The 25,665-nt window shown below is 42.6% G+C and overlaps 3 protein-coding genes and 2 non-coding genes across 10 annotated transcripts in view; 4 read left to right on the top strand and 1 right to left on the bottom strand.

The window, feature by feature from the left end:
• Nucleotides 1-2,567: 2,567 nt before the first annotated feature.
• LOC124007727 (tripartite motif-containing protein 16-like) lies at nt 2,568-8,558 on the bottom strand. Of its 4 annotated transcripts, none has more exons than XM_046318454.1 (7): nt 8,386-8,558; nt 6,606-7,224; nt 4,880-4,975; nt 4,338-4,571; nt 3,939-4,098; nt 3,797-3,856; nt 2,568-3,697 (listed from the first exon to the last, which is right to left on the bottom strand). In XM_046318454.1, the coding sequence occupies exons 2-7, from the start codon at nt 7,194-7,196 to the stop codon at nt 3,168-3,170; spliced, it is 1,671 nt and encodes a 556-aa protein (XP_046174410.1). In that variant the 5' UTR covers nt 7,197-7,224; nt 8,386-8,558; the 3' UTR covers nt 2,568-3,167. The 4 variants fall into 4 exon arrangements, with proteins under 4 accessions (XP_046174410.1, XP_046174406.1, XP_046174408.1 ...); XM_046318450.1 differs by lacking the exon at nt 8,386-8,558 and adding an exon at nt 8,129-8,367; XM_046318452.1 differs by lacking the exon at nt 8,386-8,558 and adding an exon at nt 8,178-8,367.
• LOC124007726 (HAUS augmin-like complex subunit 6) lies at nt 7,428-17,313 on the top strand. Its single transcript, XM_046318449.1, has 16 exons — nt 7,428-7,904; nt 8,084-8,179; nt 8,263-8,341; nt 8,466-8,598; nt 9,074-9,218; nt 9,663-9,725; nt 9,867-9,924; nt 10,040-10,213; nt 10,692-10,891; nt 11,015-11,144; nt 14,174-14,276; nt 14,374-14,434; nt 14,734-14,869; nt 15,274-15,372; nt 15,703-15,835; nt 15,941-17,313. Exons 1-16 carry the CDS (start codon nt 7,777-7,779, stop codon nt 16,699-16,701), a joined length of 2,499 nt encoding a protein of 832 aa, XP_046174405.1. The 5' UTR covers nt 7,428-7,776; the 3' UTR covers nt 16,702-17,313.
• Nucleotides 14,514-14,644, top strand: LOC124008976. The gene has a single exon (XR_006834207.1). It is a non-coding gene; the product is annotated as a small Cajal body-specific RNA 8 (non-coding RNA).
• Nucleotides 15,454-15,584, top strand: LOC124008977. The gene has a single exon (XR_006834208.1). It is a non-coding gene; the product is annotated as a small Cajal body-specific RNA 8 (non-coding RNA).
• A 4,779-nt stretch (nt 17,314-22,092) lies between the features above and the next one.
• Nucleotides 22,093-25,665, top strand: part of LOC124007724 (DENN domain-containing protein 4C-like) — a 75,016-nt gene continuing 71,443 nt past the window's right edge. For 2 of the 3 annotated variants that reach the window (XR_006833998.1, XM_046318448.1), the window contains exon 1: nt 22,093-22,384. The gene's annotated coding sequence lies outside the window, so the exon portion shown is untranslated. The remainder of the gene's footprint in view (nt 22,385-25,665) is intronic. The other variant, XM_046318447.1, reaches the window with a different exon arrangement.

Below are 25,665 nucleotides of genomic sequence, written 5' to 3'. Positions count from 1 at the left end.
TGGTACCGCAAATGCACCGCCTGCGACCGCAGGGCTCTCCAGAGGGTGGTGCGGTGTCACGACTCCCGCCGAAGTTGGTCCCTCTCCTTGTTCGGGCGGCGTCACCGGTCTTCTAGCCATCGCCACTCCACCTTTCATTTTCCATTTGTTTTGTCTAGTTTTCCCACACACCTGGTTTACATCCCCTCATTACTCTATGCGTATATTATCCTCTGTTCCCCCCCCATGTCTGTGTGTGGTATTGTTCGTTTCATTACGTGTGTAACGCTACAGCCTGGTTTTGCGCCGGGTATTGTTTGTAACCCGTGGTTTTGTTACTTGTACCTATTTGTGTAATTTGTTGCGCTCGCTTTTTCCTTGGGCTGGAGTGTTGTGACGCTGTTGTGTCCGTCTGTTTTCCTCTGCCTTAATAAAGTGTGCCTGTTCACTCATCTCTGCTCTCCTGCACCTGACTTCCTTTGACCAGTTGCGCACACTCTGACATGCGGTCTTCCCAACACATCACTGGGGGCAAACTACCTGCCCTCCAGGAATCCAACCGCACCCGATGTCACTGGAAGGCCAAAAAGATCATCAAGGACAACAACCACCCGAGCCACTGGCTGTTCACCCCGCTATCATCCAGAAGGCGAGGTCAGTACAGGTGCATTAAAGCTGGGACTGAGAGACTGAAAAACAGCTTCTATCTCAAGGCCATCAGACTGTTAAATAGCCATCACTAGAACATTAGAGGCTGCTGCCTATATACATAGACTTGAAATCACTGGCGACTTTAATAAATGGAAAACTAGTCAATTTAATAATGTTTACATATTTTGCATTACTCATCTCATATTTATATACTGTATTCTATTGTATTCTACTGTATCTTAGTCTATGCCGCTCTGACACTGCTCGTCCATATATTTATATATTCTTAATTCCATTCCTTTACTTAGATTTGTGTGTATTGGGTATATGTTGTGAAATCATTAGATATTACTTTTTAGATATTACTGCACTGTCAGAGCTAGAAACACAAGCTACACCCGCAATAACATCTGATAAACACATGTATGTGACCAATACAATTAGATTTTTAATATTAGAGTGTTCTAGGATATTTGATCCAGTATTAGGATATTTTTAGTGGGACATGGTTGCATGCAAGTTCCTGTCCGGTGTCATGAAGTTGGCCTGGGGGTAGGTTTATGACACTCATAAAAACCTCTTCCCCCCTTTTTCCTCTCTCTACCCTACTGATGTGACATTTGAAAATCCCTTGGTTAACATAGAGATTCTGGGAACATCAGAAGGTGGGGGGAAATGAACTATATTCTGGTAATCCGACCAATTGAACATATGCAGTGGTACTTAATGAATATGATGTCAGTTCAGTTGTCATCTGAGACATTCTCATCAATGATAGGATGACATAAACTCTACAGTGGAAAGTCTGCACATTGTAGTTATAGGAATCACATGGAATTGTTGTTCAATTTAAATGTTTGAATATGAATATAAAATTACTGGTGAAGAGATTAAATGTAATTTTAGCTCCAAATCAGAGATTTGGGTTTTCATGAGGTTAGGGCTCTGCTCAATCAGTGGCCCGCCCCTGTGAAGAGACATGGGTTATAAAACTTTTCAGACACACCCTTCTCGCTTCACTATATAAAGCCTTGACCAAAATGTAACCTCCGGTTCCAAGTACGTGAGGTCTGCCACCTCTGCGTTAAAAGGACTAACATGTCAACTACAGAACTAAGCCAACCTCAGTGTGAGCTTTGGTTGCGAATGGTATGAACGTTGAACTCTAGGAAAGAACAGACAGAGGAACCCGTCTACCACACAACGACGTTACTACAACATATTAAGTGGCATGTTGACTGCAGGAATGTCCACCAGAGCTTTTGCCAGATAATTGAATGTTCATTTCTCTACCATAAGCCACCTCCAACGTCATTTTAGAGAATTTGGCAGTACGTCCAAACAACCTCACAACCGCAGTATGGCGTCGTATGGGCAAGCTGTTTGCTAATGTCAACATTGTGAACAAAGTGCCCCATGGTGGTGGTGGGGTTATGGTACGGGAAGGCATAAGCTATGGGCAATGAACACAATTGCATTTTATTGATGGCAATTTGAATGTACAGACATACCGTGACGAGATCCTGAGGCCCATTGTCGTACCATTCATCTGCTTCAGCATAATAATGCACGGCCCCATGTCGCAAGGATCTATACACAATTCCTGGAAGCTGAAAATGTCCCAGTTCTTCCATGGCCTGCATACTCACCAGACATGTCACCCATTTGAGCATGTTTGGGATGCTCTGGATCAACTTGTATGACCATGTGTTCCAATTCCCTCCATATATACTGTTTGATTCAATTAATTTCCATTGTATTATTTTAATCTTATTTTTACAAAAACAGTTGAGTGTAACTCATTTGGTTAAATGTAATGCCAAACAAAGTGTTCATGCTGCTTGAGATGGAACCCTGGATAGGATAGTACATCCTCTGATTATCATTAGGGCATTAGAAGGCTCTGAATGTTAAATAAGTAGTTCACTAATCAGAAGTTCAACAAATACGCTGTTTATTTATCAGTTTGCATTTGGTTCAGCATGGTCAATATTGAGTGAACACTGTAAATATAGGCTCAGTTGATTGAAAGATAATTGATACAATATGGACCTGCAGGGGACCTGTAACATGATGTATTTGAGAGTTCTAGGACAAAAAGAAATACGATATGCAGGAGAAAAAAAATGTGTAAACAGTAGACTACATAAAAATGGCCAACATCTCTGACATAGAATATGTAACACACAGCCAGGACAAGTTGAGAGACCATTCTGAAAACAACGTACTTCCTGCCCTACTACATGCTGCCTTCAGAAGTAAAATCTCACCAGAGATATGGATTGTCTGGCTAGCGAGAACATTAGATTAACTTTATTCCTAAGCGAGAACATTACATTCACTTTATTCCTAAGCGAGAACATTACATTAGATGAACTTTATGCCTAAGATTTGGGGGAAAATAACCTCAAATTCTATCTAGACTAGAGAGTTCAATCTGTGAAAGTCAATCCTCAGATTCATAGAAGGAAATGCTTATCTCTGATAAACAATTCGGAGTAGTAGGGGATGGTAAAGCATCACTCTGACAGGGGCCTCTACTCTAGCTCACATAGCTCAGCAGTGGTCTTAAAACAATGAAGCCAAAACCCAGGATAGAGGGGCTGATTGAATTTAGTCTGGACTCTGTGCAAGAGGGTCATTTTGTCCGAAACACTGTAGAAGGACAGAGTGCCCGCCTGGTGATCAAGATACACTCCTACTCTGGAGGACTGAGGGCGTGCCACTTCAGTCTTGACATTATTATGTCGGAAAAAGTAACCATTACTACAGCACTCTAAACTCCAGGACTTGTCATTGTGTCCGAATTGACAATCGTCCACAGGCCCTGATCGGCTGATGTCTTTATATGAGACGCCTGCATAAATCTTCCACCCACTCCACTCCACCTCCCAGTAACAGCGCCCAGACAGACCTTCCCTGCACAGCACCTGACACAACTGAGTGAATCTGTCTGGACGGCTGGGGTAGGAGTAGCCTTTGCGCTTCAGTTTCACCTTTCTGTTTAGCTCAGACAGAAAGAGTTGTCTGTATAATGTGTGTGGGTCCAGGGTGAGCCGACAGGAATCTGAGGGAAGAGAAATGAAGAAATACAAATATGATAGGAGTGTGGTTGAGTATCATTGGAGATACGACTTTTAGAAAATTTCTGGATAAAGGGACTCACATTGTAAGAAGTCGGCTCTGGTCTTGGGTTCTGGAGGGTGTAGAACATCTACTAGATTCACTGAAACACACAATCACACACAGTAAAAGACGAACTGAAATCCCGTCAAAGTATACAGATGAAACTCTCATTTCTAACCTACCTCTGGTGGAAATTCTGCACCATTCCCTCTTCAAGACGCCCTCTAGTTTCTCTCTCAGGTTAGACACAGCCTCGCTCACATCCTCAAAGTGCGGAAGAGGACGGACAGTGATGGTGGGCAAATCTGAAAATACACTGGGACTGGCAAGAGACTGATAACTCTGCAGAGCGAGAGAGAGCACATAGCCACCAGAAAATGATTAAACAGTCAATCGCGAACGAATAAATTCCTCAAATGAAGCACTTTGCTTTTCTACGAGAGGCATTAGTTTAAGTCGGCGAGCTAGAGAAACAACATTATACTTACTACTTTAAATAGCTACAAAGGCTTTGGTAAACCCACCCCAGAATAACAAGTTCCTTTTGCAATAACAGACGGATGGTCCCTCAGTGTAGCTACCTCCAGGAAATGGATGTGATCCTCTGTGTGTGCGAGCTTCTCCAGCTCAACCCCTCTCATCTTCAGCTCAGCAATCTCCTGCTCCAAACGCTCCATGAGGCCTTCAGCTTGACTCACAGCTGTATACTCCTGGGCTACGATCAGCTCCTTCATCTCAGAGCGCCTTCGCTCAACAGAGTCAATCAATTCTGTGAAGATCCTCTCACTTTCCTCCACTGCCGCCTGTGCAGAGCGCTGTTATGAGACCGACAAAGACAAGAGAATGGTTCATGTTTTAAAAAAAATCTACTATCTCTCTAACTTGGAGCCCAGTGGGATTGGAGTGGCCTTTAACTGTCTGACTGGTTAAAAAGCAGTGAAATGGGTCGCGATTCCAGGTTGTCTTTGTTGCAATTATACTGTGCGTCTAAGAAGATTGCTATATCATACCAATGTGGTTCCTGAGATATCAAACACTTCTCCAGGCAGTGTGGGATCTGATCATCTGTGCAACTCTACTGCAACAAAAATGACATGGTTGATCTACTCAGATCAATACTCACACTGAGAGACTCCACAGCCTTTTGCACTTCCTTCAACTCCTTCTCCCTCTCCTGGACTCTCTGCTTGACCCTCTGCTGACTCAACCCGATCTGCTTCTGTGGACAAAAACAAACGGTATTTATTTGACATTTTGCAGGATGAAATCTCTTGAGATGCACCGTCTCATTTTCAAGAGTGTCCAAATGAAGAAGAAAAAAATCTAACAAACAATACTTAGAAACAAGAATAATATGGAAACTATTGTCCGACAATAATAAAATAATAATTCAAAACGTACAAAAAAATCTAAATGTAGTTGGACAACTACTAATAGCCCTACAACTAATAAAAACTACTGCTACAACTACTATACAACTAATGAAACTAAGGATAATATATACATACATATTTACTAATATCTCCACATGGTGATGTTTCTAATAGTTAAAAACACAAACAGTTTGTTCTTGACATTTTAGAAAAAGGGCTTTCTTAAATTCACTGTGTGAATTTAATGCCCTGATTTCTATAAACTCCACAGCTGGCAATTTCAAAATTGATGCACCTAATTGAATAATGCTTTGGAAGTGTTGATTGGTTGAAATATCTTGGTTTGAGGATTGATTCTTAGTTATCTTTTGGAAAGCATATTGTTTATATTATTAACTACAAGCTTGGCATTCCATACAGATCTTAGAATTGTTTTACTGTATCCATTAGAAAGGCCTTAGTCTAGGATAGGAAGCAGCAGCTGGGTTACTATGGTGACATCATCTACCAAGACACAACCAAGACCTACCTTAATGTAATTTCTAACAATATTTGTTGATTAATTATTGGATGCCATTATAAAAGACACATCATTGCACAATGTATGAATCACTAAATTAACTGTCACTCCTAATTAGAAGACAACTGCATTGGTACCAATTTATTTTTCAATGTATCAACTTCCCTGTATATATTAGGAACACCTAACTATACAGCCTATTAGCTAGAAAGGTAACTCCAAACACATTTTCGCTTGGACGTGTGTTGGCAAAAATGTATGTCCATGTCAAGAAAGCTTACCAGCAGCACTTGCCGCACTGGTAGCCTAACGCGGTTGCTTTTCAAAGCCTGTGTCAGATACTCCAATGAGTGTAATTTACTCAATATTAGGATTTGAGAATATATTTTTTAAATAAATATTTATGAATATAGGGCAGAGAAGTGGGTCAATACTAAGCCTTGAGGTACTCCTCTACTGAGTGAAAGGAGTTCTGATTTGTGTTCTATGAAAACAGTGTTTTCTATTGCTAAGATAGGCGTGGAACCAGTTTAGTTATCTTTTAGTGAAACCAATCTTTAAGTTTTCCTAGTAACATTGAATGAATGATCAACTAAATCAAATAAAGATGCCACCATCTTGGTCAGATGAAGAATTTGTATATCGTAGTAAGTTTCAGTAATATTGTAGTTGTAGTAGAATGGTTGGGTCTAAAGCCAGATTGAAAAGGGTAATATTTTATTTATCTAGGTACTGATATATTTTGGAATGTAATAATTTCTCACAGATTTTTGCTATTGAACAGATTGCTATAGACCTATAGTTGTTTGGGGCTAAAGAGTTTCCACCTTAATGAAGAGGGATCTTGACTGAGCTACATGGTATTGATGTGATGTGACAATGCAAATCTGTCTCATATGCCCATCTAAATGTGATTTTTTAAATCACAATAACTGTAATATTAGCTTGATTCTCACCTGTTTCTCCATCTTTTCAGCTGTGATTGAGACTGTATCATGGCCTTTATGTTCATCCATGGTACACAGATAACAGATACACTGCTGGTCGGTCCGGCAGAAAATCTCCAGCAGTTTGTCATGATGAGAGCAGATATTGTCCTGCAATTGTGTGGTGGCTTTGATCAGCTTGTGCTTCATCAATGGAGCTATATTATAATGAGGCTGGAGATGAGTCTCACAGTAAGAGGCTAGACACACCAGACATGACTTGAGAGCTTTCTGCTTTCTTCCATTGCAGAAATCACATTCCACATCTCCAGGTCCAGCAAAGCACAGAGCAGGAGTAGTAGGCTGGAGTCCTATCTTCCTCATGTTCCCAACCACCATGGCTAGCAAGCTATTCTTCATCAGAGCCGGCCTAGGCGAGAAAGTCTGTCTGCACTGGGGACAGTTGTAGGAGCCATTTGGATCATCCTTATCCCAGCAGTCCTCAATACAATTGCTACAGTAACTGTGTCCACAGTTGATAGTGACCGGCTCCTTCAGTAAATCCAGACAGATAGAGCAGCAGAACTGGTCTTGGTCCAGGAGAACTCCCTGCTCAGCCATTTTAGCTATCACTCACAAAGACCAATAACTGGAAAGACAAAGACACACCCCGTCAGAAATGAAAAAAATCTAGGTAGACGTGAAATGTATCTCCCAGTCCAGCAGTTGAACTAGTCTAATTGGAATTCAATAATTCAATTTTTACCAGTCGTGATTTCAATATAAGACATCACAATTCAAATATAATTGTTGATAAACGACTAGCAGCGAGAGATCGATCCGAGATCGGAAGGGGGACATAATTATACGCGACACAGGAAGTATGCACACCAACATCCGGCTGATCTAATTATTTTCTTTCTTAAAATATTTGGCGGTTTGAGGAAGACATTCGTAAAAATTGGCCTGCGTAATGTCGAGTAAACTACATATTTATGGTGTTCATTTATTTTTTATGTCGTTAACTATATTTGCATCCTTTGTTTAATTTCGACGACGGTAAGGCGCATTACTAACTAGCCATGTTTGCTTTCTGCCCAACTAGCTAACGCGTTAGCTTTCCTCGTATCTGTAACGTTTTCAGTCTCCTGCTAACTAGCAGCTAGTTTTTAGATCTTAACGTTTGCAGCTCGCTGGAAATATGTCGAACATTCAGAGAACGAATGGCAAATATCTGTGGTGGTCGCTTTTGGGTCTTGGATTTCAACCTGAAGTCGCAGTATCATCAGGGGCCAGCAAAGCCAATGTCAAACACATCATTCTTGGCCCGTACGTGTTGATTGTCGTGGTAGCAGTTAACAGTACAGCATCAGTAGTGCAACCCTGTTTCAATCCAGTGAGAAGCTGGCAATGGCATGACATTTAAAATAAACTAATAGAAAGACGGACTCTATTCTCTCAGGTCAGTCAAAAGCCTGTTTTGACACCAGTTTGTCTCTCACCAACAGAAATATGTTTGACAAACCAAACAAGGATGCGTTCTACATAGTTACCCATTTCCTGTTAGAGAAACTCAACCCCACCCGCTTCCACGATACATACAGGTGATGGTCCCATTCTCAGCTTGTTTTTCTTCACAATTTTGTAATGTTCTGCAATCATATAATATGCTGGGTCTTGTATGCAGGCATTGCTGGCCAGTGTTGGACCACAAAGCAGATGCTGAATTCCGTAAGGTGACCTGTGCTTGGCTGCGAGATCTGATGGTAAGGATTTGGCATTCATTTCAGATGTACAGGATTTGACATACTTGTTGTAGCAGATGTATACCGTCTGTAAGTATGGCTGTTAATCAGGTCTAAAGCATTTGAACTTGATCTGTGCTTTCAGGATGAGCAGGGCAGCACAATTCCCAAAGTGGTGGCGTCACTGTTCCTCTCGCCTGGTGGTCCCAAGTTCGTCAACCTGATGCTCCATCTGGCCAATTATGTTGAGTTTCAGGAGATGCAGACATTTTCAACAGGTAGGAAGGCCAGAGAGGGGAAGGCGATGTGGGAAGGTTGACTCCGCCCAAAATCTGTACATGAAAATAAGACCACGAAGTGAGGAATAATTGTATGGAGGTCAATGAGTGTGGAATTTGTGAACTTTTTAATGAAATTAATATAAGTTTCGTAATGAGATTTTTAAGAATGCACTGATAAGTGGATCCACATGGCATTTCAGCAACTTTACTGTCTGATTTGTGCCTGTTGTTCACACGCGTATCTGCCCTCTCTCATTGGCTAGAATGCTACCACCTGATCTCGCCTGCCTTCCATCTTTGAGGACATGTATTACTATTGTGAGAGCAGTAACTCTACTATCTTGTCAAATAGATAATCTTTGGGAAGGCCTATGTATGACTAAGGTGTGGGCTAAAAGGCATACGCCATCGATTTTCTTCTGCCTGTGATTTGCAAGCGTCTGTCTAGTTGCTTTTCAATGTGTGTTATTAGATGGCACGTGGGTCCCAGAGGCGGCAGCAGCCCCTGCCTCTTCTGTGCAAATGGCACTGAAGCGGTTTCAGCTGGTCAAGACCAGATTCCTGAGGGGAGCTGTAGAGCAGGATCGGATCTTGCATGAGTATGAGAGGCAGGCCCAGTAAGTCACAGGCAACTGTACAAACCACAAGCATTGGATATGTTTCAGATAGATATTTTTCAATGCCTAGAAAAGTATCACATTTTTGTTGACAATTTCAGTTGGATAAAAAAAATAGATCCTTTCATTGGGTAGGTATCATGTGATTCTGACTAATTAGCACAGGTGCAAATAATGAGCAGGCAATCAAGCCTTACTATAAAACATGGTCACAGAGGTTGAGTTTATATACTCTGAATGTCTTGCTTTTGTTGGTCAACTGGGCTGTGTATTCACAGACAGCTAATTATTTCCCCTAATTTATATTCTGCCCAATCAGATTAGCTCTGAAACAAAGCTGATGCAAAAACATCAGATTTGGGCTGCCTGTGTAAACACAGCACTGTTGGTTATTTTTTAATGTGCCTAGTTTTGTCCTAATACGTCTGTGTCCTTCTCTTGTAGATCTCAAGTGAAGTCTCTGAGGGATTTGAGGGCTGAAGATGCAAAGTATAATGATTTGCTCAAGTATGTAAGAGATATTCCATCTATCCTTCAATTATTTTTTGTTGTCGTTGCTCTGTTTTCAGTTACCTTTTGGCATAAAACACTGCTCAAAGTGCCAATAAACAATGGCAGCTGGTTAAATTCTTTATTTCCCCCGCACAGGCATCACAAGAATGAAGCTGACAAAGAGGAAACTCCTCAAGCTGAAAAGATTCAAAAGGTTTTTCCTTCATTTCATAACTGTCTAGATCGTCAAACATCACTGGAAACTGACATTCATTACATTTCTATCTGCAATGTTCTGACCCTTACACCTCTGAATGAACAAACCCCAGGTGCGCTCCCTGTGGTCATCCATCGACGGAGTGCTGTCCACCCTGGAGGAGGAGCGGCGCGTGGTGGAGTGTGTGATCGGGGGAGGTGTGGACCAGTACACCCTGGACGGGACGGGCCTGGCCCTCAAAATCCCCCGGGTTCTGCTGGAGCGGATAGAGCAGTTATCCCACCTGGTGAGAAGCACAAAATATGATATCGTTGCCTTTTTAGGTTAGTGGGTGACGGTGCATTTGGAACTTGATCCATATTTCAGTGCAATGTTAACCGTATCTCTCCTTGAGTACTCCGATGTCCCACATGTTCTAGAACTAGCACAACTGATTAAATGAACGAGTAGTGATTAGTTGACCAATTTGAATCTGGTATGCTAGTGCTGGAAATTCATAAAATAAGTGGAACTTGGCCTCCCGGGTGGCGCAGTGGTTAAGGGCGCTGTTCTGCAGCGCCAGCTGTGCCACCAGAGACCCTGGGTACGGGAGTTGAAGCGATGAGACCAGACAGTAACTACCAACAATTGGATACCATGAAATTTGGGGAGAAAAGGGGTAAAATTCACACAACATAAATAATAATAATTGAAAAAAATAAGTGTAACTTGAAGGGGGTACTGCTCTAGTCTGCGTGTTTATCACTAAGCTGTGTGTTTGTCAGTCGAGTGTGGGCAGTGTGTACGAGGCAGACCAGCTGAACCTCCTCAGCATGCTGGAGCTGCTCCACCAGGCCCTAGGCCTTCTGGTGGAAGAGAGGGTCAAGATGGCAGGACACACCCCCATTGCTCAGCTCCACCCCCTGCTCCTGCAAGAGAGAAACCTGCAGATGGCCCGTGCCCTGGAGGACCTCCGACTCATGAGGTGCGTTACAGCGATAAAACATTTTTAAACCCATCTTGAACTGTAGTAATAAAGCTCTTTTAAAACGGTGCTGCTCCTATCTCCTTGGTATCACTGCATCCCACTGTCTCTCTCTTTGCCCAGGAAGAGGATTTCAAAGGAGGAAATCCCAGAGGTAAAGAGCGTCATCAGGAAGTTGGAGACTGAGTGGGACCAGAAGTGGGCAGACTGTCTGAAACGCACGCCGCTGACCTTGTTTCTCAACGAGGATCCTGTAAGTGCCTCTTAGGGTTTGTGACCTGGATGTATTAAATGGAGGCTCTGTCCATATATAACCAGTAGCCCTTACCCTCCTGCTATTCTACTATGGCGACAGTTATCTTTAACTTTACTGACTTTATTGCCCCCTTGGAGCTGTTTTGTTGCAGTGTCATGTGCATGTTTTAAAGTGGCATTAAATACAAAAAAATTTAATTTACAACTTTCATAACAGTTACATACTAATAAAAAGAGACTAAGCTGCTGGCCTTACTGGGTCGATAGGAACATTGGCCCGAGCTATTTAGGAGATTTTATCACACTTGGCACTAACTGTCTAGTTCTGTTTTTCATGCCGGGTGGTACCCTATATACCTGCGCCCAGAGGTGAGTAGTTCAAAGTCCGGGTACAGGGGGTTGCTTGAGTCTAAAATTATTTTGTCAGCCTTACGGAGGGCCCTGACCTAAAAGATCTCATCCAGGCCTGTCTGTTTGACTCCATGTACCTTACTTGCTGTGGTGATAATCCTTCTCTGCATATTTCTCTGGCTGACAGTGGCATGACAGTGGCATGCCAAACCAACAAACAATACAAAAAGTAAAAACTCTCAAAAGATTTGAAAGTCAGACTAGTACAGTCAACCTTAAAATATCCCAGATTTTTGAGAAAGTACAGTCTGACTCTTTTTGTAACTCAAGTCTGTACATTAAATCCACTGTAGCTTATTGTCCAAGAGGACACCCAGATATTTGTATTCCGCTACAGTCTCTTATGTTCTGACCTCTGATAGATGTTGCAGTGGTAGGTGTTGTGTGTATGCTTCCTGAAGTCTACATCTCTTTGGTCTTGTTTTTATTGAGGACCAAGTGTGATTCCTCACTCTACCAACTCATTTAGGACCGGACCATGGTGTTTCTCATCATGCAACAGGCTGATCAAGGAAGTGTCTGTCAGGATGGGAACTAGTACAACTATTAGTGTACAGGAGTGGGGTCAAAACTCATCCCTGAGGAGAGCCTGTGTTTGTGGCGTGTGTCTGACACCTGGGGACCTACTTTGACCCGCTGTGACCTAAAGAGAAGTCTCTGGTTGATTGTGTTGAAGGCAGAAAAAAAGTCAGCCAACAGAACCCTGACATGGGATTTGACACGATGTTGAGAAGAGTAAGAATGGCATCAACTCCTTTGCTGGGCTGATAGGCAAACTGAAACGGGTCGAGGAACTTCTGGGTGGAGCTTAGAATTACTTTTCACAATTTTCTCAAAGCATTTGATTACTAAGGATGTCGAGGCCACAGGACAGTAGTCATTCAGCACAGCGGGATTAGACGTTTCTCTGCAATACTGGCACATGTTGCTGGTTGAGCGAGGTTTGGAGAATGTCTGTAAAAAAATGTCTGTAAAAACACCAGCCAGATGTTCAGCGTCCACTTATTTTGTCTGGGCTTTTGTTACATTTCCTGAACTACTTCAAAAACATCTGCCTGTTGAACAACAACCCTCTCAAACATATTTATAATGACGCTTCCGTTTGTTTTACCTCCGACACGAGGTCGTCAGATTCAAATCTTGAGAAGAATACATTCAGTTCATTGGCCAGGTTCTGGCCCTCATGTCTCCCAAGGTCAGCATTGGTTTTCCCCTTGCCGATGTAGGGGGCACAAGCCATGGCGTTAATCCCTTGCCAGGCCACCCTTGAGTTTTCTGAGGAGAGGGTCTTCTCCACCCCTTTGCTTGAATGCCTCCATGTCCTCCAGTATCACTTTTGATCTCACGTTGTACATCTCTTAAAGCCTGTCTATTACGCTCATAAACTGCCTTCCTATTAAGTAGTGATTTTTTTTGTTTGTTGTTGATACCCAAGGCCTATTGTTTGGGACGCTTTTACAGGTTTTAGTAGGCACAACTGACTCAACACAAGTTTACATAGTCTGAAACGACATCTGAGCGCTCATCAAGATCAGAGTTGCTGTCCTCCAATACCTCCCAGTCGAAACAAAACACCATCTTGGAGACCAGTGATACTGTTGTCTTTTCATTTCTGTGACAATTTTAACTGGGTTTCTCCCTCTCCAGGGTTGGCCGGAGGTAGACAACATTGTGGTCTGATGTCCCCAGGGGAAGTCTGGTGGTGGCAGAGAAAGCATTTGGTATTGTCCCATAGCCCAAATCAAGAGTCTTTATTTTTCCTAGTGTGACATTTCATACTGGTGGTACATGCACAGGACTTGTTAAAATCCCCTAAAATGTGGGTGCGTCGGGGAGATTGATTCTGCTTTCTGTGACGACAGATTATAAATTATTTCTGATGCTTTTGCTGTATTAGCTTTTGGTTGTAAGTACACACCAGTCACAAACAATTGGGGGAACTGTGGGTCGCAGTGACACGGAAAACAGTTCAATGTCAGGGGTACTGAGATCTTACCCGGATTAATTTACACCACTGGTCCCTAACAAGCAGGCAGACACTCCGTCGTGAGGTTTCCCTGTGACGGTCAGATCACGGTCCGCTCTGACCATTGTGAAGCTGGCCGGCTCTACTTCCCTGTTCGGGACTCTGTCATCCAGCCAAGTCTCAGTAAACGCCAGCAAACAGGCCTTCCGGTATTTGTGTTGGAAGTGTAGATTCGCTGACACCTCATCCGCTTTCCCCTCAGCGACTGGGCATTGATCAGCAAGGTGGTGGGTACATAAAAACAATAAAAGTATTTGTCTGAACCCTGTTTTCCACGTTTGTAATCCACTCGCAGACAATCAGAGATTGGCCATTGGGATATCCATCGCGTTTGAGTTGCACTGTAGTACTAACTCTGCTGTATTAGATTTTGCTGCCACCAGCGTTTTCATAATTTAGTCTGTTAGTAGCAATCAACAAGAAAGTCCAACACCCCACCACTGTAAAGCCATTGTTGACAGATGGTTTACAAGCAGAGGGAACAAATTAAAAACTCACGAACGCCACACCAAACATCACACACATTGCGGGATGCAACAGAGCCACGCCCCCTCTAATCTCTCTCTCTCTCTCTCTCTCTCTCCCTTCAGGCCCTTGACTTTCTGTGCCCCATGGCTCCTCTGTCCTTTGAGCCGGCCACAGAAGCCAGTTTTAAATCCAGTGTTTTCTCCCAGTATCCGGCGACGCTACCCAGTGAGTAGAGGGAAACAAAATATTTCCACTTCTAGGTTGCTTTATTGTTTAACTGCATATTTTAACAATCGTTACTTTTTTTTTCTTTTTAACTTAGAATTTTCTGAGGAGAAGCTTGCGGAGACTGACTCCATTCCAATGGATTCTGCCCTCAAACGGTATATTAATACTCAGTCTGCCTGGTTTTCATTGCTAATGGGCAACTAGTAGTCCGATTCCTCTGTATTGTGGTGTTGATGGGAGGCAGATACCTGGGCAGTTCTGAGCTGTGCTCTGTCCGTCACTAGCTATCCCTATAGCATACCTGCTCTCTGATGACCGGGGCGAGTTGAGTGAAATCGCAACGGACAGATACGGAGCAGACAACAATTATCCTGTCTTGTTCTTTATTATAATTATTTTTACCATGAACTTCATTTGATCCACAAAAGTCTTTATAAAGTCTCTTTTTGAACAGCCTTTGCCCTCCAGCCGTTGAGAGGGTTGCGTCTCGTCTTCCTAGTGTGGTCTCTTCCCCACTGACTCCCCTCCATGCACTTTGTGAAACTCCTCTGGCTGTCCCTGTCAAAGCTCCCTTACCAAGCCCCCTGCAGGTATGTGATGTGCACCAAGTGTCCTATTCCATGTTCAGTTCAGACCAGTGGATGCTGCGGAGTGGAGGACGGCTCATAATAATGGCCCGGAACAAATCAAATGGAATGGCATAAAACACCTTAACCAGGTGTTTGATGTATTTATCATTCCACTGATTCCGCTCCAGTTATTACCACGAGCCTATTCTCCCCAATTAAGATGCCACCAATCACCTGTGGTTCACACTCAGTCGGAAGGTAAAAAAAAAAAAAACGATTTACTTTTTTTTTAAAGGCTCATTGTTTTAGCGTATTTCAATGTTTTAATATTGCTTTTAATTTTTAAAGTATTTTGGCCCATTTTACTCCTGCACACAAATGTCCTTAATTCATGTTTAATCTCCTGTGGCAATCTTTCCTTATAGGCCAGTGTAAGGAAGACTCCTTGTGCATCTCCAAAGATGTCTGCGGTGAAGAGAGAGGCTCAGATCCTGGACTCTGAGTTTGACAACTTGGCAAATCAGGTACAGTTTCCATACATTTCCTCACCAGAACCACAATGCAGAATGAGGGCTGACCCTTCTAGTCATTATTTTGGTAGTTGTTGGAAGGCAGATACCTGGGCAGTACTGAGCTGTGCTCTGTCCGTCACTAGCCATCCCTATAGCATACCTGCTCTCTGATGACCGGGGCGAGTTGAGTGAAATCGCAACGGACAGATACGGAGCAGACAACCGTTATCTGCATAGACGTGACTGATTTGAGTCACCGAAGAAGGTAGTCTTATGTACCATGCTGCTTAACATGCCTGGAGTATATTTTCAATTGCCTTACTAAGCCTGTGTATATATTAGTTTGCAGAGGCTGTGACCACCAGCCCTGGCAATGGAAGTTTACAAGGACTTGCGCTGGGTGATTTACTGTGCAATCTTGGCACAGACCCTTTCTCCACCAGGAAGCAGATTCCACGTACCCCAGAGAGTTTGAGTGTGTATTGGACCTTATTTGATTATGTACTTTGAAAGGCAGAATGCTCTTTAACCAGTTTTGCTTTTTGTTGGGCAGAGGAGTAATGATTTTTTTAAAAATTAGTTCTAGATGTGAGGACTTCCTGGCGAAGGGCAGTGGAGGAAGGAGAGGCTCAGAAGGCCCGTCTGTCTGATAAGTTTGACGGCGACGGCATCTTCAGGCACCTCACGGCCCTCTGCGAGGTACAGGAGACCTCCCTCAGCCCTGACGTGCACTCCCTGAGCACAGGCCTGGATCCCACCAATGCCGGTTGCAGTACTGCAGCCCCCGAGCAGGCATCGCTCATGTCTACCCTGCCCTGGGACTCCTCCAACACGGAGGCTCTCCACAGCCTGAGCAGTAGCGACGTGATCCAGTTCAGAATCGACCAAGAGGCGATCCCAGAGCAGTTCAGTATAGATCAGGAGACTCTCCCCGAGCTGCCGGGCAACGACGGCAGCTTCCTGAGCTCCAGTGACACATCCAACACAGAGGAGGAAGAGCTGCTCCTCCCCCACATCCCCTCCCTCCTTCCCACAGAGACTGAGCCGGCCCTGCTGGTCTCAAGCAGGCGTCTGGACAAGATCCAGCAGACCTTCAGAGAGGCCTCGTTCATGGACCGACACCAGGGGGCACAAGAAATGTCTCCCCCACAGCATGATGAGAGGAGCCTGGATGCCAGAGACTGGCTGATGGCAATGTCACTGGAGACTGCAGCCACAGTTGGCGCGACAGACAAAGTCTTTTCTCTGGATCTGGACACTCTAGAGAGCCCTTCACCACCAAGAAAAGAGCCGTTTAGCCTCTTGCAACTCTTAACATTCTCCCCCATAGAGGACCTGTAGTGCTTCCTGAACATTTATTTTATACATATATCTTTTTCTTTTTTAACTTGGACTATATAGACTACCTGAACTATCTTCTAGTTTCTCACTTTTTCACAATTAAGTCTAACCAACTTCACTGCACATGCAATTCAAATATTTGTACCTATGTGTGGCATAGTTGTGTTCCAATCCTATTTTTCTAAGAAACTAACATGAATTGTAAAGTATTGTTAATAAATGGTCTAGATAGTTAAATTTAAATCTGTTTAATAATTATTTTTCTACGTGTGTATTTCCTGGGCCTGTGAAGGCCGAGTTTACAATTGTATGAAGTTTTTATTTTCTTGTTAGGTGTAAACTATAACATTTTCTGATGGTCATTGGACTTTTCAATTGATGTAATGTCTACTTGATTTTTAAAAAAGTATTGCTTAAGTGCAGTAGACAGTCTTAGGCTATAGAAGACAGCCAAACTGTTGGTAGCTTTGAGATTTCACTAAATAAATACAGTAACACTCCTAAAACCTTTGACCAGTAGTGTATAATGACTGCTGTAGTATTTAAGGTTAATAGAAAACCTACTCAGTTAAAAACCCTTGAATGTTTTCTATATTGTAGAATAATCGTGAAGACAAACTTTAAAATGACACATGGGATGAATGTAGTAACCAAAAGTGTTAAATCAAAATATTTTATTTGGGAATTCAAATATCCACTCTTTTCCTTGACAGCTTTGCACACTCCTGGCATTCTCTTAACCTGAAATGCTTTTCCATCAGTCTTGAAGGAGTTCCCAGAACGTTCTGAGCACTTGTTGGACCGCAGAGTGAAGGAAAAGCAGCCGACTCATCCCAAACCAACTCAATTTGGTTGAGGTCTGGGGTTTGTGGAGGCCAGATCATCTGAAGCAGCACTCGTCACTCTCCTTGGTCAAATAGCCCTTACACAGCCTGGAGGTGTGTTGGGTCATTGTCCTGTTGAAAAACAAATGATAGTCCTACTAAGCCCAAACCAGATGGGATGGCACATCGCTGCAGAATGCTGTTGTATCCATGCTGCTTAAGTGTGCCTTGAATTCTAAATAAATCATTATCACCAGCAAAGCACCATCACACCACCATGTTTTACGGTGGGAAATACACATCCGGAGATCATCCGTTCACTCACACGGCATCTCACAAAGACATGGTGGTTGGAATCTATCTCAAATTTGGACTCATCAGACCAAAGGACAAATTTCCACTGGTCTAATGTCCATCGCTCGTGTTTCTTGGCCCAAGCAAATCTCTTCTTATTGATGTTCTTTAGTGGTTTCTTTCCAGAAATTTGACTGATACATGCAGTCTCCTCAATTTCTGAGGCTGGTAACTAATGAACTTTTCCTCTGCAGCAGAGGTAACTCTGGGTCTTCTATTCCTGTGGTGGTCCTCATGAGAGCCAGTTTCATCATAGAGCTTGATGGTTTTTGCAACTGCACTAGAATAATTTTTTGTAAGTTTTTGACATTTTCAGGATTAACTGGCCATGTCTAAAAGTATGGATGGACTGCCATTTCTCTTTGCTTATTTGAGATGTTCTTGCCATAATATGGACTTGGTGTATTACGGTATAGGGCTATCTTCTGTATTTTACCCCCCCATCTTGTCACAACAAAGAAATTCCACAAATTAACTTAACAAGGCACACCTGTTAATTGAACCGTATTCCAGGTGACTACCTCATGAAGCTGATTGAGAGAATGCCAAGAGTGTGCAACACTGTCATCAAGGTGGCTACTTTGAAGAATCTAAAATATCAAATACATTTAGATGTAAGACTTGGTTACATGATTTCGTATGTGTTATTTCATAGTTGTGATGTCTTCACTAGTATTATGCAATGTGGAAAATAAAGAAAAACCCTTGAATGAGTTGGTGTTTCCAAACTTTTGGCTGGTACTCAATATGTTGCATCTGTAGCCTACTACTACTAGTTTATAAAGATAATGCACAACATTATGCACTACATTACAGATAGGGGGCATAAGGCCCATGGAAAAGGAGGAAGGTTCTCGTTTATCTGAACGCCATTACTGTTCCCCGAGCAGCAGGATATTATGCTTGCAGCACGATGGTGCTTTTCCGAAGTTCATCAAAGACATGCTAAACTTTGGGAATGTCGATTGTTTAAGGTTTTTGAACTAGTGCAGTACATGTTTTTCCCTATTTTTTTATTTTTTATTTTACAAACATACTGGTATGTTGAAGGCTGTTGTATAGGCGATCTTTAAAGAAATGCACTTAATAAAATACACTATTCTGAACGATTCTGAGTCTGCAAAACTTAAATGTGCCTCTTGTGCTGGGCAACGGGTTAAAGTTCGTGACTCCTTACTCCACCCACTCCATTCACTGCAGTCAGTGATGTAAAGTACTTAAATAAAAAATACTTTAAAGTACTACTTATGTATTTTGGGGGGTATCTGTACTTTACTATTAATATTTTTTGACAACTTTTACTTTCACGTCACTACATTCTTAAAGAAATTAATGTACCTTTTACCACATACATTTTGAGAGAATGTTGTTGAGATCATTGTTGAGATCAAGATATTTGCAGGTAGCATTTCCTTCATGAAAGATTCTATAATATCTCACACATCTCTGTTTTGAAGCCAGTGTTGAAGCAATGGTTGTGTAGTCTGCCCTGTTTTCACTGCATCCAACTGTGAAATGACTTGCATACCGCCCCAACAGATCCACAGATGATGCGATCTCTATTGTACTCCACACTGCCCTTTCCCACCTGGACAAAATTAACACCTATGTGAGAATGCTATTCATTGACTACAGCTCAGTGTTCAATGCCATAGTGGCCTCAAAGCTCCTCGCTATGCTAAGGACCCTGGGACTAAACACCTCCCTCTGCAATGGGCCGCCCCCAGGTGGTAAGGGTAGGTAACAACACATCCGTCATACTGATCCTCTCGGGGGCCCCTCAGGGGTGTGTGCTCAGTCCCCTCCTGTAGTCCCTGTTCACTCACGACTGCATGGCCAGGCACGACTCCAACACCATCATTAAGTTTGCAGATGACACAACAGTGGTAGGCCTGTTCACCGACAATGATGGGAGGAGGTCAGAGACCAGGCTGTGTGGTGCCAGGGTTCTATCTTCTCCCTCAATGTGATCAAGACAAAGGAGATGATTGTGGACAACAGGAAAAGGAGGACCGAGCACGCCCCCATTCTCGTCGACAGGTCTGTAGTGGAGTAGGTTGAGAGCTTCAAGTTCCTTGGTATCCACATCACCAACAAATGGTCTAAACCCACCAAGACAGCCGTGAAGAGGGCTGTGAAGAGGGCACGACAAAGCCTATTCCAACTCAGGGGACTGAAAAGATTTAGCATGGGTCCTCAGATCCTCAAAAAAACCCTTGAGGACATGCTGACTGGTTGCATCACTGCCTGGTATGGCAACTGATCGGGCTCCGACCACAAGGCGCTACAGAGGGTAGTGTGTACAGCCCAGTACATTACTGGGGCCAAGCTTCCTGCCATCCTGGACCTCTATACCAGGCGGTGTCAGAGGAAAGCCCTAAAAATGGTCAAAGACTCCAGCCACCCTAGTCATAGACTGTACTCTCTGCTACCGCATGGCAAGCAGTCTAGGTCCAAAGTCTTCTTAACAGCTTCTACCCCAAGCCACAAGACTCCTGAACAGCTAACCAAATGGCTACCCAGACAATTTGCATTGCCCCTCCCACCCGCTTTACACTGCTGCTACTCTCTGTTTATTATCTATGCATAGTCACTTTAACTCTACCTACATGTACATATTACCTAAATTACCTTGACTAAACATTGACTCTGTACCAGTACCCCCTGTATATAGCCTCCCTTCTGTTATTTTACTGCTGCTCTTTAATTTTTAAATGTTTTCATAAAAAATATATTTTTTAAATCGGATCTATTTTTTACTTAACACTTATTATTCTTAAAACTGCATTGTTGGTTATCCCCGAATGACAGATTACTGAGCTCAATCTGTAGGTCAACCTCTCATTGCCAACTGCTGGAAGATCAATAAAATAAGATGGGGATACAGGGTTTCGAATTACAGTGGTGACTTTTGACCTTACACAAGAAACATAAAGTACAAGAATAATCTGGAGTGAGAGTCCAAATTTGTTTGTCTACTGAGTATTACTGCGCATTTACTGAATGTGTGTGGTACTTCTCCCTTTGTAATAATTTGCTTGAAAAGGATGTCAAGCCTGCCTTTAATGTTTGGAAGTCAAATGCTAAACATTTACGTTTCTAGTAAGACAAAGGCCAAGTAATAGTCTTCTCACAAATGACAATTTGGAGAGGTGGGCTATGATCCATGAATCAGTCCAAAACCTGTTTCCAAGAGGCAAACCTTCGGATTGATTGCGACCAACGTGGGTTTAAGACAATTGTTGGAAGGCTATGCATAATTGGGATGATATAAACCTATAGCAACATAATTTTACTAGGATACTACCTCGAAGATATTTTATTTGTCAGGCCAAGCGATTGATCTGATGCAACTTTTGGCACATGTCAATGCGGGCCTTGGGCTGATTTAAATGTGGAAAGGTGGATCTATTACCATCACCATTATGTTAATCTTGGTCGTTAACGGGTAAGCCAGTCCATCATTGTTTACATTGTGTCTTTGTTTACATTTGATTTCACACTGGAAGCAAACAAGGCAAGGCAAAAAAAAGTTGTTCAAGTGCTTGTGTTACAATTGATTTTCAACAAAACAACAGTACATTAAGTTATTGTTTTGGAATGAATATAACATGCAGGACTAAATGCATATGTCTAGAACACAGTGCCCATTCAAAACGAACCAAATTCGGTTAGTAGAGATCCTACTGAGTATTTCACACCCTACTTTCGCTGAGACAGGTAGAAAAGTTATCTCTCTGCAAGCCAATATATATCCCATGTACAATATTTTACAGTGTATTGCATTGGGGGCTATGGACGGGGTGGAGAACGAAGTGCTGCTGGATATCTACGACACAGTCCCCCTCCAAAACGAACCATATTTGATTAGTGGAGACCCTACTGAGTATTTTCCACCCCACTTGAGCTGAGACAGGTAGAAAAGTTTTCTCTTCAGCCCAGTAGTCTCAACATACCAGTGTCAACATTGCATTTCTTCATTATTGCTCTTTATGTTTTTAAAACACTATGTTTTTATTAATTACTTATTGCATTTTCTTGTTGGCACAATGAAATTGGCCACTGATTAAAATGCATTATTATTTGTATGAGTTATCCACATTGCAAAGTTTTGAAATGCAGGCTTTTATTTTGAAGGTTTTAACATTACCATACGAATACGACGTCATCGTGTGTGCTGCTGGCAGAATACTGGTTTGAGCGCCAGTCATTATTCTCTGGGCGGTTCCATTCTGTCTCAAGCAGCCGTCTAAACAAACCAAGACGAGCTCACCAAAGTAGCTGACAAAACACGAACATGGCGCATGCTTGCACCGACAGCTACCGATAAAACAGTGTCGCGAACAAGTGGGAAACAAAGTTTTCAGATATTATCGAAGTGCACCCACTTTGTGCCTTCAGTGGTGGATTTGGTCATGTAAAACACGAACGGAATAGCTCTAGCGGGTGAAAGCTGCAAGTTGCCTACATGACAACATTGTCTCTTATAGTGTTGTAAAGAGCTGGTAAGTATTGCAACCTGCCTCTTGGTTGGGGGAACAAATCACGTTTTGGGGGGTTGGTTTAGGCGCTTTAAGTTTATCAATACAAGTGGATGAAATGTTACTTTGTCATGACGCAGTTGAACGATATGATATTTTTTTTAGACGTTTTAAATGTTAAGTACTTTGCGTGAATATATTGCAAGAGCGGTGGTGGCATAGTAGTTTTTACTGCGCAACAGTAAGACGGGCAGCGTAATTGTTTTTCCCTGCGCAAACTTGAGAGTGGAATGTTTTGTTTTCAGACGCTGTCGTGAGTGATCGGAAGTTGAAGTACTTTTAAGTCGTAGGCAAAGATGCAACAGTTGGAACATAAATTCTTCCCCCGAACCCTGTAGTCGAGACCCTCATTATACGGTGACGGGTCGGTTCTCTTGTACTCTTATCAAACGTTACAGGTGCTTGGGTGTCAACACTCTCGAAAGACGATTTATTGTCAGGAAAAAACAGCGTTTTATTGAAATACATATTGCTTTTTCAACATGAAATTATTTCTCTCAAAGATCAAGTCTAACAATCAGACTGACTTGTAACCAACCTAGGGTATTTCCTTATTTTCTGCTAACAATGCTATATTCTCCACTGAAAATCTGACTGGCAAAATAATATGTATTTTTTTATGCCCTAATGGAACTAAAAACAAACATGCAGAGCATTTGTAGGAGCCTAGTAATTCCAGAAAAATCCTCTACTACATTATTCAAAGTGTGGGCCTCAGTTTAAGCAACAAGCCTTAGTGTGTTTACTAGACCTATATCCCCAATGACCTTTGACTGACTGTGCAATGTCTGCATTGTGTGACCCTGACTCCCTGCAGAGGACATGTGTTGTTGCCACAGTCATAAACCTACCTATTTCTAGATTCTCTCAAATTGAAGATTTTAAACCTAACCTTAGGTTAACCTTAACCACACTGCTAACCTTGTGCCTAATTGAATGTCTGTCTGAAGCTCTGTATAGGTTCCTGTCCATGTGCACTGTCTGTCACTGAGTGCAAGTCAAAGTGCTCACATATCTGTGGCTCAGCACTTGACTGATTGCCAGCAAGCAACTGAGGCGCTGCACTGGCAATATGAATCAGTGTCATTCCTTACTTCCCACCTCCATGCGTCCTTCCAAGTGTGTGTTTGCCATGGCATCTTTGTGCCAGTCTGTGGCATCGGTCCCAGCAGGGCAAAAAGGATGGTATTTCACCACGGGTACTGTTGCCACATTTAGGTTTCCATTAGTGTAGCAAATATCAATGCAGTTTGTGACACAGTATTCCCTCACTCTTGTGAGGGAGGAACATGAGCTGACTTGTCTCAGAGCATGGGAAATAACACACTATGCAACAATGTTTCAATCTATTCAGATTTGTAGCTTGCACATACATCTTTTCAGCCCAACCCCTGGAATGCACTGAAATGCTGCTTTCTCACAACAGACATGTACTAACTACATGTCTGTTGTGAGAAGTTGTGAGGGTGTTGGAGTACATTGTTCCCCATTTCAGTGTTCTAAACTGGGTCTTGTGCCCCAGGTGGGTGTTTGTCTTTGGCTGCTTTTACACAAGCAGTCCAATTCAGATTGGGCTCAACGATTACAGGGCACCACTACTAGGCATTGTGGGTAAAGGAAAAGTAATAGTTCTTTGGTACTGCATCTACTTAGATAGGACTTCTCATGTGAAAGAGAAATATGACACCATTTATATGCGTCACACAGTTTAGGTCCATAGTGTGAACAGAGGCAGAGTGCATTTTGCCATCTCATATGTGGGTAGTGGAAATAGAGATCGTGGCTCGTTATGTGTGAAGCAGATGAGAAGTACAGTATGAATGACTTCAGTCTTATAATTGACTTATAGCAAGAGTTCATATGAGGGTATTTTGTTTTTAAAACGGGACGTGTGCACCTCGCACACAGTCAGGAAGTAGTTTATAAATGGAGATGGTTCTCCAACTTTGCTAAAGCATGATAGAAAGAATCAGGGGACGTGTTCATTTCCTTTATGACTCGCATGTCTCTGTACTGTAGTCTTTGTCCTCAACTTTCAATGGATCTGGGACCATTTTGTCTATCGTAGTTAGCGAGTGCAGTGAATTTTTCCACCTCCCTGTGGAAAGAATGCTTTTTGTCTGGCTGCCCGTCACACTCGAGGGAGGAGGCAGTGAGTCTTGTGACATTTCAGCTGAGCTTTCCTTCACCCCTCAGCTACCTCTGTCTGATTCCAAGGACCTGTACTTTATCTGTCAAGGACCACCACAAGCATTGTAATGGCACCAGAGCTATTATATAATAAATATTGCAATCAATCTTTTTCCAAGACTATTTTGGCTGTTCTCTCTTCCCTCTCCTTTTCTATCTCATTTTCTCAGTCTCACACACTCTCCTGCTGATAGTCGTCATAAGTCAGACAGATGGCCAAGATGTTTTTTTTTTCTCGCTCGCTCGTCTATCTGCTGATAGTCATATGTCAGGCAGATGGTCAATAGGACGAGCCTTGTATTTATTCTGTAGCTCCTACAGCCAACACACAGCCTTCACAGGCAGCAGATGACGTCACACCCCACAGCGCAAATCCTTTATCAGACTTGTATGTAAAGCATGTCTGCTGTTGGATATGTTGGCGGAATGTGTTTGACATCACGTGAAAGTTAAACAAAAACGTGGCAGTGCTATATTTCACTGTGCTAGACTTTCAGTTGTAAACAAAGCTGTCTTAGAATGTCACACAGAGCAAGAATCCTACTTTTGGGTGCGGTTGTGAGGCCGGTTGGACTTACTGCCAAATTCTCTAAAAATGACAGACGCGGCTTATGGTAGAGAAATTAACATTAAATTCTCTGGCAACAGCTCTGGTGGACATTTCTGCAGTCAGCATGCCTATTGCGCGTTCCCTCAACATTTGAGACATCGTGGCATTGTGTTGTGACAAACAAGGTGCACATGTGTAATGATCATGCTGTTTAATCAGTTTCTTGATATGCCACACCTGTCAGGTGGATGGATCATCTTGGCAAAGGAGTACTGCTCACCAACAGGGATGTAAACCAAATTTGTACAGAACATTTGAGAGAAATACACTTTTTGTCTGTATGGAACATTTCTGAGATCTTTTATATCAGCTCATGAAACATGGGGACAACAATTTACATGTTGCGTTTATATTTTTGTTTAGTATAATTTGGTCTCCTGAGAAATTAAGCTAATTGGTTGCACGCAAATTGACAATTTTAATATATAGGATTCATATATTATTC

Source organism: Oncorhynchus gorbuscha, linkage group LG21, assembly GCF_021184085.1.
Source record: "Oncorhynchus gorbuscha isolate QuinsamMale2020 ecotype Even-year linkage group LG21, OgorEven_v1.0, whole genome shotgun sequence".
Classification (NCBI taxonomy): Eukaryota; Metazoa; Chordata; class Actinopteri; order Salmoniformes; family Salmonidae; genus Oncorhynchus; species Oncorhynchus gorbuscha.
Note: the sequence above shows the minus strand (reverse complement) of the source record. Positions and strands in the feature narration are given on the sequence as shown.

Bases quoted from the DNA above. Each gene is read 5' to 3' on its own strand.
- LOC124007727 (XM_046318454.1), bottom strand. From the start codon at position 7,196: ATGGCTGAGCAGGGAGTTCTCCTGGACCAAGACCAGTTCTGCTGCTCT. The intron at 4,976-6,605 runs GTGAGAATCAAG...TTTTGTCCACAG, and splicing joins CTGAAAAGATGGAGAAACAG to AAGCAGATCGGGTTGAGTCA. The intron at 3,857-3,938 runs GTAGGTTAGAAA...TGTGTGTTTCAG, and splicing joins GTGCAGAATTTCCACCAGAG to TGAATCTAGTAGATGTTCTA.
- LOC124007726 (XM_046318449.1), top strand. From the start codon at position 7,777: ATGTCGAACATTCAGAGAACGAATGGCAAATATCTGTGGTGGTCGCTT. The intron at 7,905-8,083 runs GTACGTGTTGAT...TCTCACCAACAG, and splicing joins AAACACATCATTCTTGGCCC to AAATATGTTTGACAAACCAA. The intron at 8,599-9,073 runs GTAGGAAGGCCA...GTGTGTTATTAG, and splicing joins GATGCAGACATTTTCAACAG to ATGGCACGTGGGTCCCAGAG.